Here is a 15387-nt window from a genome sequence, read left to right as displayed (position 1 = left end):
CTCTCATTTTCTTTGTTAATTTAGCTAGCAGTCTGTCAATTTTGCTTATCCTTTTAAAGAACCAACTTTTGGTTTCATTGATTCTTTGTATGAATTTTTGTTTCTCAATATTTTATTTACTTCTGCTCTGATTTTAGTTATAATTTTTCTTCTGCTAGCTTTGGGTTTAGTTTGTTTTTGTTTATCTAGTTCCTCTAGGTATGATGTTAGATTGTTAGAGATCTTTCTCATGTTTCAAAGTAGGCATTTAGTGCTGTAAACTTCCCTCTTAACATTGCTTTTCAGAAATCTATCCTTTTTTATTTTATATTCTGGTTTGTGTATACAAAGGTATTCATAATAGTCTCTGAAGATTTTATGTATTTCTGTGTGATTGGTGGTAATGTCATCTTGTCATTTCTGATTGTGCTTATTTGCATAGTAGAGATTTTGGCATGTTGTTTCTCTTCATTTATTTCAAAGAATGTTTTTTATTTCTGCCTTAATTTTGTTGTTTTACTCAAAGTCATTCAGGAGCAAGTTGTTAAATTTCCATGTAATTGAGTAATTTTGAGAGATCTTCTTGGTATTAATTGCAATTTTTATTCCACTGTTCTTGGTATGATTTCTGTTTTTTTTTAATTTATTAAGACTTGCTTTATGGTCAAGCATGTGGTTGATTTTGGGAGTGTGTTTCATGTGCAGATGACAAGAATGTATACTGTGTGGTCAATGGGTATTCTGCAGATTTCTATTAAGTCCAATTGGTCCAGTATCAAGTTTAAGTCCAGAATTTTAAAATTATTTTTCTGTCTTGATTATCTGTCTAATGCTCTAAGTAGGATGTTGAATTCCCCAACTATTGTTGTGTGGCTAAGTCTTTTTGTAGGTCTAGAAGTAGTTGCTTTACGAATTTGGGTTCTCTAGTATTGGATGCATATATATTCAGGATAGTTAAGTCTTCTTGTTGAATTGAACCCTTTATCATTATATAATATCATCTATGTTCATGAGGGTGATTGGCTTATGTTTCTACTTCTCATCTTTGGCAAATTTTGTTGTTAGGGTTATTTTCTCTCTTTTCTATACTGTGAAATAACTGTGTACAAATGGGATCATTTGTTCTTATTTTCTTTGGTAGAAATTTCTACTGAAAGCATTTACACCTCGAGTTTTTTGGTGTATGTTTGAAGGTTTTTAACTACTAATTTAATAGTTATGAAACTATTTAAATTTTTCAATTCTTCTTGAGTCAGTTTGAAATATCATTTTTTTATTTATCCATTTAATCAAATTATCCAATTTTTTGTCATTTATTTATCATGTTCTTTTATTTCCTTTTTATCTTTTTACAGCATCTGTGCTTATTTTTCATTTTTGCTCTTAATATTTTCTATATCTATTCTCGATTTTTTGATTACTACGCATATGTTCATTTTCTTGGTCCTCTGAAAGTATTTGACTTTACCAGTCTTCCAACTGTGTTTACATTGTTTGTAACTTAATTTTGAATTTATTATTTTCTTGCATTTACTTTAAGTTTAGTTTCAAATATTCGTTTCCTAATTTCTTAAGATAGAAGCTCAGCTCATTCATTTTCAACTCCCCTCTTTTGTAACATAAATATGTAGAGCTATAAATTTTCCCTTATATTCTGAAATACAAGGAATATGTTTGAGATTCCCCACTCTGATAGTGGGTAGATTTTATACTATCTTTATACTCCTTCCTGTATAGTCTATTTTTCTGGTATTGATATAGTTAAACAAGTTTTGCAGGGGTTAGTATTATATGATACATTTTTCCCATTAACTTTCAACTTTGTTGTTTATTTTGTTTAAGACAAAGCTCCTACAGATAATTGCTAGATTTTTGTCTCTACTTCAGTATTCATAGTAATTTCTGATATATTTGGCTTTTCTGAATTATTTTATGCTTTCTATTGTCATATATATATACACACACACACAGACACACATATATATATACACACACACATACATATATATGTGTATATATCCCTCTGTTTTTTTGTTGGTATATGTATATATATCCCTCTGTTTTTTGATTGGTTAACTTTTCATTATATTTATTTCTTTAACTAGTTTGGAAATAGGGTGTCTTATTTCAATGCTTTAATTGGTTGCACCAAAAATTTAAACATGCTTAAACATAGCAAATTTTGAATTAATATATTCATTTATTTTCAAAGAATTCAAACATCTTAGAATATTTTAACTCCAAATACCGCATGATATTATTGTGTCAGGTTTAAATTTTTTTTTTTTAGTTTTGGAGGAATAAAACATAACCTTGTCTTATGTGACAACTTTTGTTTATCTTTAACTACATATTGATGCTTTCGTTGCTTTGCATTCTTTGTTGCACCTTAAGTGCTTAGGGTCATTTCCTGTTTGGGACTACATTAATTACATTCTTAGGCTGATGTTTTCAGGTCATCCAGGAAGTATAAATTGGAGCTTTTGGCCTACGGTTGCAAAACCTAAGGGGAGGATTTCGCCCACCTCAGTCCCCAATCAGTGCTGATACATAAGAGAGATAATTTTCTTTATGGTTCTCTGAGAGGGCTGGTTTATTTCAAGTTTATCCTTATGCTTTAGGAGTAGCTTTTGTGGGTCCAGTCCTAATGAGGGATATGTTATAGGCTTTATCTGCTTCCTTCTAGACTAGTAACTCATAAAATCCACTGCCCAATGTCAGTAGGTTTACCGACTGCCCTTAAGGTGAAAGCCAGCTCCAGTGCACGACTTACCTCCAGGGTAAGATTAGCGCTTAGGCTTTGAAGTTTCCTTCCAGCTTCTTGCTAGCTCGTTGTTGAAACAAGGACATTTACATAATCTTTATTTATGTATTTTATATTTAAGTAATCACTTTAATTATTTTGTCATTGATAGAGTAATTAGTGTGCATTTTTCTATAAAATAAATATAATTTTAAAAATTAAATATATTAATTCGAAAAGATGTGAATTGAGTCTTTCAAAGACTACCTTTTGGCTACTAAGTTAAGTATGAACTCAATCTGTGCATTCAAGTTCTTCTTAATTTGTCTTCAGCTATTCAATTATTTCAGCATATTTTTCATTTCGACACAGTCTACACCCTGGGCAAATATTAGTATTTACTTTCCCAAAAGTGTCCTGAATTCATAACTAGTTTTGCAAATTCTGAAGTCTCTTCCTAAAATATACTCGGTCCCTCTGTGTTAGAAGCGTATTCCAAGACCACTTCAAATGGCAGTTCCCCCAGGAAGCTTACCTTTTATCTAGATTTTGTTTTCTTCTTTCTTAACTCTCAAAGTTTTTTGTATGGTACAGTAGACTGAGAACAGGGTTTAGATTCAAACAGAATTGGAACACTCTCATTTTGGCTCTGTTACTTGCTATGTGTGTGTGTGCTTAGACAATCTCTCTATGATTTAATTATTTATAATCAGGATTATTATATATTCTTTAAGACATTTTCTTATTTTGAGGGTTTCAATAAAGTAATGCATATATAAAAATACCCAGTACTCAGTCAGTTCTAGCTATTTTTATTATTACCTTAGTTTGTCCTATTTTATAGGTGTCTACATTAGTTTTATTTTCCACTAGACAGGTACCTCCTTGGGGGATGGGATTCTCTCTTGCTTATCTTTGTATGAACTGGCATAGTGTCTTATATCCAGGATATGTTGAAGAAAGTTTAGTTTTTATGGAAATAAATTGAATTGAATGTAACTGTTCATAGACCATGTGTCTGTGGCATGAGGGTGAAGGAGTTTTGGGAATGCTATCCCAAAATATGAAGTTTTACTGTGCTGATTACTTTAAATTGAAGGCACCTGGGGACCAGCAGCTGTGAGCAGAGGTTTTCTCTGAATTTTTCTTATTTTTTGATACCAGATACTCCAGAAAAAATTCAATTCATCCTAGATCTCCTCCCCAGGAAATTCATCATTGTGGGAGATTGACAAATATCACAGAAAAACAGACCAGAAGTTAGCACCACACCCAGACAGATTTTCTCACAGGTTATCACCTGCTTTGTGGGCCCATTCATTCTCTCCCCAAAATAATTTACTCCCCCCTAAGTTGCATATATCCCACCACCCCTCTCTCCTATGAAAATGATATATAAGCTTCTAAACTCATTCGGGTTACTGGGTACTCACTTTTCTTTCTGTGATGCCCCTGTGTACACAATCAATTTGTATGCTTTTTGTCCTACTAATCTGTCTACTGTCACTTTATTTCATAGACTCAGTTACTGAACCTTCAGAGGGTAGAGAAAGAAAGGGTTTCTCTCTCCATCAAGGAAAAGGAGAAGTAGGGCTACCATTTGCAACTGGAAGGAGAGAGAAACAAAATTATATTGTTATCTTGAAAACTCCAGCTATTAACTAATGACATAGTTATTGTCTTAAAATGTATAAGTATTTTATTGTCTATCAATCTATCTCCCTACTTACCTACCTACCTCTTTTTTTTTTTCAGAAACCACACTGTCATTAGAACACAGAGATGTAAGCATGTGAATAAAATTTGTGTATATTTTATGGAAATGATGTGCAGATTCTTTTCATTTACAGTCAAGGTTATCATTGTACTATGCTCTAATTTGTAACCATCCCTCTAACTCTCATTATAAATTAACCAAAGTTAAATTAGATCGTGATTTATGCAAAATCTGAAAAGAAGTGACTATGTAATTCTCAGAGGATGCTAAAAATCTCCACTGTACAATGCTTTTTTTCTAAACATCCTCAGAATCTTCTGTCTTCACTATTTTATATTCACCGAAGACTCACTTGGGGAGGTAGTAGGATCAGTCAGGAGCATGTACTTAGATGCTTGAATTCCCAAGTATTTTAGATGCTGTTTGTATTAAGGACAAATTAAGCTGAAGTTGTAGTCTGGGGGGCTTTTGGAAAAGAAAAGCCTGTGAGCAATTAATGGCTTGTTCAAGTTGTGCTTATGTGGAGAGCACAAGCGAGCAACTTGTGAAGCAGTTTATAGTAACTGGGGTAAATGAACCATGCTTAGAAGTAGAATCTATGAACTGATTCTGAAACTGGTAATTAGCTAGAGACATAAGACGTAAAGTCAAAAACTGGAGGTGCTCATAGTACAACAGAACCAGACTTCTTTTGTTGTCATGTTCAGCTTAATTTAACTGAGTTTCTCAGTGTTACCTCCCATTGGGAGTTAAGACCTATTTTATTACATTCAACATTTAAGAAAAAAGTGAAATCTAGAAACAAACTGGTGGTGTGATCAAGAAAAAGAAACTATTTGAAGGGCTTTAAGGAGGAGTGTTTAGGTTTACCATCACCCTAAATTTGGAAAATATTAGGAACTGATATTTTGGGGGTTCCTGATGTGTTTATCTTCTGATCTTCTGTGTTTCAGTGGATGCCATTAATTTAGATATTTGTGATCATTGTTATACTATGTAAACACACTGCTGAAAACTGAATTATTTGAAAATGTGAGAATTCTTTTCCCATTCTCATTCAACTATTTGGCATAGTGTGAGTACATCGTTATTCAATAAATTTGCATTATTTTGGGTTATTAATTCTGTGAAAGAGACCAAGTTTAGAAATATGGATGGTATGGTTTACATGTTTGTCCCCTCCAAACCCTATGTTGAAATCGGATTCCCAGTGTCGGAGATGGGGCCTGGTAGGAAGTGATTAGATCACGGATTCAGATCCCTTGCGAATGGCGTAGCGTCATCCCCTGGGTGATAAGTGAGTTCTTGCTCAGTTCACTAAATATGTGGTTGTTTAAAATACTCTGGGACCTCTTCCCATCTCTCTCTTTTTTTTTTTTTTTTTTTTTTGAGACAGAGTTTTGCTCCTGTTGCCCAAGCTGGAGTACAATGGTGCGATATCAGGTCACTGCAACCTCTGCCTCCTGGGTTCAAACAATTCTCCTGCCTCAGCCTCCTGAGTAGCTGGGATTACAGGAACATGCCACCATGCCCAGCTAATTTTTTGTATTTTTAGTAGAAACAGCATTTCACCATGTTAGCCAGACTGGTCTCGAACTCCTGACCTCAGGTGATCCGCCTGCCTTGGCCTCCCAAAATTCTGGGATTACTGGCGTGAGCCACTGCATCTGGCCTTCCTCTTTTACTCCCACTCTGGCCATGTGAGGCACCTGCTTCTGCTTCACCTTCCACTTTGCTTGTAAGTTTCCTGAGGTCCTCACTTGAAGGAGATGCTGGCATCCCACTTCCTGTACAGCCTGTAGAACTGTGAGCTAATTAAACCCCTTTTCTTTATAAATTACTGTGCCTCAGGTATTTGCTTATAGTGATGCAAAACAGAAATGCATAAAATGGTTTTTACAATTATCTATAATCCTCTTCTTAGAGATAACCTGTGAACAATTAACTGCACTTATTTCCAGTATTTAAGTATTTGTGTGCATGCGTGCATTTTTCTCTTCAAAGGATATTTGTACCGTGTTCGATGATTTCTTCCATTGATAATATACCATCATTTCCTCATTGTCCTTAAGTACTTATCAAAAACGTAATTAAAAATCCCACAGTGGGCTGGGCACAGTGGCTCACACGTATAATCTTAGCAATTTGGGAGGTCAAGCTGGGAGGAGTGCTTAAGCCCGTGAGTTCAAGACAAGCCTGGGCAACATAGTGAGACCCCATCTCTACCAAAGCAAATTAAAAATATTTGCCAGGCATGGTGGTGACAGTGTGCTCTTGTGGTCCCAGCTACTTGGGAAGCTGAGGTGGGAGTAATGCTTGAGCCTAGAAAGTCGAGGTTTCAGTGAGCTGTGTTTGCACCACTGCACTCCAGCTTTGGTAACAGTGTGAGACTCTATCTCAATAAAAACCAACAAACCTACAATGCTTCTACAACATATCTATTTTTTGTTACTTTAATCTTTAATTTTTTCTACATGGACTATGACTATGTTTATTTGCATGTCACCATGATTTAGAATGCTTTTAGCTTTTTGCTTTGCAACTCCTGATATTTATTAACTTATTTGTACACACACCCACACACACAAATAATTTTTTGTATTGTACTTAAGCATGATGATGATTCTTTTTCTATTTGCTTGACATCTTGTTACCAAATTTATGACTATCATTTAACCATCATGCTTAATGTGTGTTTGTGCTTTAAACTCTCTTGCACTCGTATGTCTACAGGCCTATTTTTGCCAATTGGTAATATTTTCAGTTTTATTTGTCTCTTTTTTCTCTCAGTGCTCCAGAATCTCTTCCCCAAATATTAATCTCGAGGTCAGTTAGGTAAACAGCTGCAGTCAAATGCTCAAGGTCTACTAACGCTGTAATGAAACTCTACTGGACTGAGGTGAGATGTTTGTCAATTCCCATTCTCTAGTCTGTAGGCATATCTAGAGGTAAATTTACTCCTGAAAAATCAGAAACAGTATATAGTCCTTCTTTTGCTAGAAATAGTACATGGAATTACATAATTTCCAGAATTCATGAATTTCAATATTTTTCCTCTGTATCATTATTTGTTGACATTATGTTTTATTTACTAATCACTTGAAATCCTAATATTTATGCCCTGTCTCACCCCATTGATGGATTCATAATGTTCAAAAAAGTTTTGGATCAGTTCAGATGGGGTGGAATACGGACATAGCATCTTACACCTTGCAAAGCAGCTTCTGTTGGGAGGGAGGTTCAAGCCAGCTTCTATAGTAAGACACAATTTCTGAATTTAGTAGATACTGACGTAAAGTAGAAGTGAGTAAAATTTTTCCTCTGCTGGTTTCTTAATTGACTTCACTAAAGTTTCAGAGATCTAGGTTTCAATGACTCATTGATAATTTCTTAATTTAGCTCATTTCTATATGAAGTGGTGATTCCTCCTAGAAGTCAATAATTTGTTCATCTATATTCTTAATTTCCAATGCTGCTATGACTGTGTTTTCTTTCTTTTTATATTTTTCTAATAAAACATAATAAAATGCTAATGATTTACATTTTAAAATGTTTCCTAATAAAAAATTAGCATTCTAAGGAAAAGAAGAAGGTGAATCAGGCAGAGTCTTGTGCAGTTCAGTTAGCTTTCACTGAAATCAGGAAGTCAGTATCTTAATCTCATCATAATGAATGTAAGGCCATTTCCTCCTCATCCCCTTAAGTACATAGGTAGGAGACAGCAAGTAACCATCCCTAAGTACTAAGGCATCTTATATTGTAAGCAGTTTATAGTTACTAAATCTTATAAATTCAGATATAAACCTTTCTTCCTTTAGGTAAACAATGCCATTTAATCATTTTATTTCTTTTGAAAACATAGATATTAATTCACAAATAAATTCAAATTATACATTCTTGATTTATGAATGCTAATTTTCCCTCATTATACAATTTCTTAGACACTGAGGAAAACCCAGATACCTACAGTTTATATTGTTTTATGTTCTTAATATGTAAAAGACACTGTCACAGAGGAAACAACAAAACAGCTTGTTCATTAGCAAACACAGTATGTAGGTGGAAACAAAGGGACAAAAACAAGACCCTAATTATACCCATGAATTCCTCTTCCATAGATAAAGTAAGAAGACCTTGCTTTCTTCTCAGTAACAGTGTCCTTTAGGGCTTTTGTTAAGAACAGATTTTCCCATATGTCTCTGAGTCAGTATGTGAGCTTCATCATTGTTGCCTAATAAACACAACATGAATTCCCACTAGAAGTCAAATAATGGGTACTTCAAGTGCAATTTTCTATGCGTGTTAAATGAGTAAGTTGAAAATTTTGCCTTTTGGAAGCTCCTTTAGTGAGCAGGGGGCCATTATGTCAGATTTTGGACAAGTCTTTGCTTAGATTACAGTCCCATAAAAGAAAAATTATTCTATAATACTGCCCCTCCAAAGGATAATTTCATTATTTTTTTGTATGCAGGATTTCTTAAGCACCTCTTTGAATTATAGTCCATTATCTCCGTAACTGTTACCTTACTTTGCCTGGACATAAAAACCAGTGCTTAAAAAACGTTGAAATTTCAGTAATTGTGAATAATTTTAAACATATATGACATTCTATGAGGTTCAACAATAGTTTATATATGCACTTATGGAAAGGAAACAAAATCAACTATGTCTTTATCAAAAACTACTTCATTTTAACTACGATTGTCTTTGTCTACAAAAAGTACAGGAAATTGAACATGTAATAATGAAGACTTAATATTTGTGCACTGCTGGAGTGCTTCTGGATGATTATATTTTAACAAAAGTTAATGGCCAAGTAATGGAAATAATGAGCTGGAGTGAAAATCCAATATGAGTTTGATAAGCAGAACATTCTGAATGAAAGTCTACTAGAGGAGAAAATCCCTGTGGAATATTTTACTTCCTAGTACTTCTGGAGTTTATTAGTTTTAGTATGAAAATGGACATGATTGATACAGAAACCTAAGTGACTATGTGCTAGTGATTTTCAAAAGTGAAAGTGATGGGGGAAAACCTGTAGATCCCTTAAAGAAAAACAGTAAAACAAGCAAACAAACAAACAAACAAAAAACAAGTCTTTAATATACTTCATTTCTATTTCCATTAACTCCCTATGTCTATTTATCTATTTGCACATGGCCTATCAAATGGTAATGGAACAAGTAAATATTTGGTCTACTAGGACAGGAACCTATTCCAAGGACAAAGATTCAAAGGTACAAATTATATTAGTATGGTTAGGTTTTGTGTCCCCACCCAAATCTCATCTTGAATTATAATCCCCATAATCCCCACATGTCAAGGGAGAGATCAGGTAGAGGTAATTGAATCATAGGAATGGTATTCCCCATGCTGTTCTCATGATATGGAGTGAGTTCTCACATGATCTGATGGTTTTATAAGGCGCTCTTCCCCCTTTGCTTAGCACTTTTCCTTCCTGCCTCCTTGTGAAGAAGGTGCCTTGCTCCTGCTTTGCCTTATGCCATGATTGTAAGTTTCCTGCGGCCTCCTCAGCCATGCTGAACTGTGAGCCAATTAAACCTCTTTCCTTTATAAATTACCTAGTCTTGGGCAGTTCTTTATAGGAGTATGAAAATGGCCTGATACAGATACCATCATTATTACATTACCACCACCACCGCCATCATCTTCATCAGTATCATTATCATTTTACGTAACATTCACTGAGTACTGAGTAGATGTCATACACTAGGCAATGTATTTTACATGCAAAATTTCATTTAATTCTCACAACCCAATCAGCTTACTCCTTTAATTTAGTAAGATAATAAATTAGGTAACTTGTTGAAACCTCATAATCTGCAGGATAATCATGGCAAGTAAGTCCTCCTTTTATACACTGGTTTATACTTTTAGCAACAATGTTAACGTGCTTTGCAAATTATAAATGCTATGCACTCATAAGCAGTCATCATCATTATTAGTAATAATGTGATTTACTATCTGAAGAGAGCACATACTGATCATTCTGTGATATAAATAACAAACAAATGTAAATAAATCTTAGCTCTGAAGTAATCCATTTTCTTGTATATTTTAGGTCTATCATTTAGGGCCAAATGAATGAAATGTTTGGTAATACATAAGCAGGCAACACATTTGTTAATGATATTTTTTCTAAAAGTCATATTATGTTCTAGTTATTATCAAATTTTCAACTTTAGAATAATGATTTCTAAGTTTCCTTAGCAAAACAGATACACATAAAAAATACTGTGTTTTGAAGACACTCACCCCTCAACAAAACAGAGAAAACTAAACCAGGCAGATTTGCTCAAAACATGGTAGAAAAAAAATGAGCCAAATGGTTATTTGGCACTCTGTTGATAAATGATTAACCATAACCTTCAGTTGTTCTATCACTTTCAATCATTTTATTTACAATTTAGAGTTAAATTTCAGTAACGCTAAATTAAATTTACCTTCGCGATTTTCTGACATATTTTCAGATGATTAGATTACATTTTCCTGCAAATAAAACTATATATTACATTTTTATGCCATTGCTCTGAACATAATTTTATGCTATGAAAGCAATTGATATATCTTGTTTTTTTAAAAAAAATATTTCTTTGTGATCTTATTTTACTATTATTTTTGAGACAGGATTTTGCTCTGTCATCCAGGCTGGAACTCAGTGGCATGATCATGGCTCTGCTAAACTACCCAGGCTCGACCCATCCTCCCACCTCAGCCTCTTGAGTAGCTGGAACTACAGGCATTCACCACCATGCCAATTTATTTACTTTGTTTTTTGCAGAGACAGGAGTCTTGCTGTGTTGCACAGGTTTGGTCTGAAACTCCTGGGCCCAAGTGATCCTCCCATCTTGGCCTTCCAAAGTGCTGGGATTATAGGCATGAGAGCTGTACCTGGCCTGTATGTCTCCTTTATAATATACTATTATGTTAATTCCTTTTCCCCAATATAATATTATTATTTATTTCTTATATAGAAACTGCCATTTGCTGTTTCAATAGTTCTTTGGAATGAACCCAAAATTACAAAATTTTTAATGAAGGACAATGCTAATTCATTCAACATTTGTGTCTCAATTGTTGTAGGTTGGATGAGTGGGGCACACATTTGATGTAGATCATATGAATTATATTTATATTTATATTCCAAAATAAACCATGATTTGAATCTGCAAACCCAATGTAAATGATAAATTTAAAAAATGATGCAAACTTTCTGAAGTCTTAACAGTTTTCTAACATCTCTGTTTCCATTTAAATTTACATTTAGGCCTGTAATCAAATGGTTGGTGTGCATTATAACAGAGAAGCAATCTAAAATTTCCAGAAGAAAATAAGTTGTCATTGTAACTGATACTTCTTTTAAAGAATGTCAAATATAGACATTTGAAATTGTTAAGTTTCTATTCATAATTTTAGAATGTACGATTTTTCAACTAAGTGTCTTCTTGTATTATGGAATTCTTTTTATTTCTGTTGAAATCTTAGCCTCTTAATTAATATTAAGTATTATTATTTTTTGTAGCGAACTAGATTTTTCTTTTTAAAACCTAGGACTGCCATATTGAACAAGTCGTTCAATAATAAAAATGGTGTTTTTTAAGTGTGCCTGCCAATTTTAAGAATAAAAATGCACTATATGTCTGGGATTTGTCATTAAATAAAGCCGGTTTATTGACCTAAAATATATAGATCAAGGTAGGCAGAATGCTAAGGAAATGTAGCCCAGTCTTGCTTTTGCTTGAATAAATAAAAAAAAATTTTACATTTCAGCCTTCTTCCTAAACAACGCTTTGACCAGAAGTATTGACATATAGAAAAAATTTAGTGATCTGAGTTTCAGGTCAATGTATCTGTCTCACTAACCCTAAGGGTTAGCAGTAAAAAAAGAAAGAGAAACAAGAAAGCTGAAAAATTCATGAACTGTATTTTTCAACATCTGAAAAATAAAAAATTTAATATGCTTATGTTGTTGTAATAGAATACTCATAATCCTGTTACTTCTCTCAATACTTTTGCTTTGGAAAAAGAAGTTCCACCCTAATTTTTTAAACTCACCATGTGACATTTGTGAACAGTTGATGAAGAACATTCTTATTGTGAACTGAAATAAATGGGACAAACCTCACATGCCACCCAGAAACATAAAACAAAGTCATGCATTTCAGATAGAATGTTTTGCACAGAGAAGGCATATATATTTTCATGACATTGTAAACTTTTTAATACATTCAGAAAAAATAATCTAGCAGTGTACATTATTTGTTCCTACTATGCAACAATTTTCTTCTACTTTAATTAGGTTTGTGCAGTTTTTTAAAAGCCACATTGTTGTGAGCGGCAGTCTACTAATATTCAATCATTTTCTGATCAATTCAATCATAGTCAACAACGATCTCACAATTTATCATTTGCCACCCACCTTCAACCTGAGAATGAGAAATTCCTTTTAAAACAAGTTGTACGATGTTAGGGCTCAGAACATGATACCCCAGAATACAGCACAGAGTACTTTGACCTGAAGAAGATTGAAAGGACTTGGGAAGCAGGATCTTTTTGAATTTCTCCCATCTGTCTGTTTCCCACTCATCTTTCTCTCCTGCGGAGAATGATAGAAACCGGAATTCTCTCCCCCCAGGCAGATCATAGAAACTGTAACTTCCCTTCCCCAAAGCAAGCTATAAAACCTAGAAAGATTGACCTTCTCCCTTCTCCCTTGAATTATCTCATGTGACAGGCGACTTGTCCTATACCTGGAGGAAAGGAAAATCACACAAAAAGTCCAAGAAGAATCTGAACAGATAGGCCTTGCTGGATTTTCCCACTCTGTCTATAACCATTAGATCACATCCTTTTTGTCCAATCATATTTCTACATGGCTCTCTATTCTTCATTGAACCTAAGCATAAAAAGAGTTTTCTCTAAGTCTTTGGATCATTTCTGAAGGCCCCTGTGTCACACAAAACTTTTCTCTTGTTAGCCTGTCTTTTGTTACGAGTGTCAGCCTTGACCCTTACGATAGGGCTTTTGGTGTAAGAGTGCCAACAATGACCCATCCCAATCCCAGGTGATCACCCTTTCCAAGAAGCATAGATATTTCGGTCTAAATTGAAGCCAGTATTCCAAAAATTATTTAATCTGAAATAGACTGTTTAAATCAGTGTTTCTCAGATTTGATGGAAAACAAAAATACTTTTTTTAAATTTTTCAAAATGTTTCAATGTTACTTTGGAAATATTCAAGTGAACCGCTAATGCAGACTTAAATTATTTCAATTACATTTTATGTAGATTGAGACAAACATAGAACAAGTAATAAACTCCTTATACTTCTAGATCAATTAAAATGTAATATAGTAAAATATTATTTTGACATAATAAAGGATAATATTTTGTCAAAGCTGAATCACCATTCGTCATACCAATATGTCAATAATGGTAGGACATGAAACATTTGAATTCGGCGCAAATAGATTACCATGTGATGATGTAATTCTCTCATGAATTTTTCTCCATTTGTAGTCCTGTGATATCCTTTGGCTTTAGTTGCCACAGACAAATGTTTACATATTAAATATCCCTCTGCTCATTTCTCATTTGCCTATGGCACTAAAAATAATCCTATACTATTTTGCCTAAATATGACCTGGATAAAAAGACAAGCATTGGCATAAATATCACAATAAAGTATTCTGTCATGATTATCCAGAAGGTTCACATATGTTTTTATCATTTGTATTATTAAAATCAAATTAAAACACAACACTTAAAAATTATCACAGATTATTTGTAGACCTCCTAAATGCAGAAGATGAAAAACAAACAAACAAAAATAATTAGTTTAATTAAAGTGTACTTTCTTCAAAACCTAGTGAAATTTCCAACTTGTGCTAAAACCTCATGGAGGCAAAGACGACTGACCGTTTTGAAGTCAAACTTTGGGTTCTTTTAAAATCACTATATAGGCAAAGCCATGTTTCAATCAGCTCATAAAATACATCTCATGGTACTGCAAGACTCCTTCTTGCATAGTTAGTGTGTGTCACCTGTAACCTCAAAAAAGTCTAATGTTGAACTTGAATTATAAAATAGATTCTAACCTTTTGTTTTCTCTAACTGCTCTGTCTCCTTTCTTCCAAGAGATGGTTGGTTTTGGAGAGCCTTGGGGTTTGCACTCTATGACAACTTCTTGATCTTTGGTAACAATTATTGTTTTCTTCAGTTGATTCAGTGCAAAAGTGGGAGCTGAAGCTGTTAAAAAAGCAAATGTTAGTCCTACCAGAAGCAATGACAATAATCTCTAATGGATGATTTATAAAGATTTTGTAACTTCTTCTGGTAGGCATTTCCTATAAAATCATAGTATATCTACACATGAAAAAGGCACTAGCTCAAAATTTTACTTATTATTAGTTAATATGTATCTTACTACATTAGCAGGTGATGATGTCACACAACGTAGGATCTACAGATAAAGGCTATTTCAAAAAATGACATGTTTTAATTATGATTACCAAATTCAATTATGAAAGACTAATGAATGACTTTGGCAAAAGAGCAATAAGCTAACCAAAAGAATCCATTTAGGCTTCCTTTGGTAAGATGGAGGTTACCTGTCAAAAAGACAATCCTGTGTCTTCCATTTCCCATCTACAAATCTTAATTTATTCTGTATATTACTTTAATATTATAAAACATTAAATTAATTTTTTAAAACTGAACTATTTGAATTTCAATTAGCAATTTTACTTATAATTTTTCACTTAGGTCTGATCATTTATTAATAATATTGTGTATACTATAATTTTTATTAAAACACTTTTGAATCTAAAAGAGAACCTGAAACATATCTACAAGTCTAGAGTATCTGTGACATTTATTTTTACCAATCTGATATTATATGTATTTCATATTATATATATAAAATATAT

The 15387-nt window shown here is 33.5% G+C and overlaps 1 protein-coding gene across 1 annotated transcript in view; it reads right to left on the bottom strand.

Annotated features, from left to right (window-relative positions):
• CNTN5 (contactin 5) overlaps positions 1–15387 on the bottom strand; it is a 321942-nt gene that overhangs the window by 294182 nt on the left and 12373 nt on the right. Inside the window, exon 4 of the mRNA XM_011982695.1 lies at positions 14557–14707. Within this exon, the coding sequence (XP_011838085.1) occupies positions 14557–14707 (151 nt within the window). The remainder of the gene's footprint in view (positions 1–14556; positions 14708–15387) is intronic.

Source organism: Mandrillus leucophaeus, unplaced genomic scaffold (genome assembly GCF_000951045.1).
Source record: "Mandrillus leucophaeus isolate KB7577 unplaced genomic scaffold, Mleu.le_1.0 Scaffold1059, whole genome shotgun sequence".
NCBI classification, from domain to species: domain Eukaryota; kingdom Metazoa; phylum Chordata; class Mammalia; order Primates; family Cercopithecidae; genus Mandrillus; species Mandrillus leucophaeus.
This window is presented reverse-complemented; position numbering and strand designations above follow the sequence as displayed.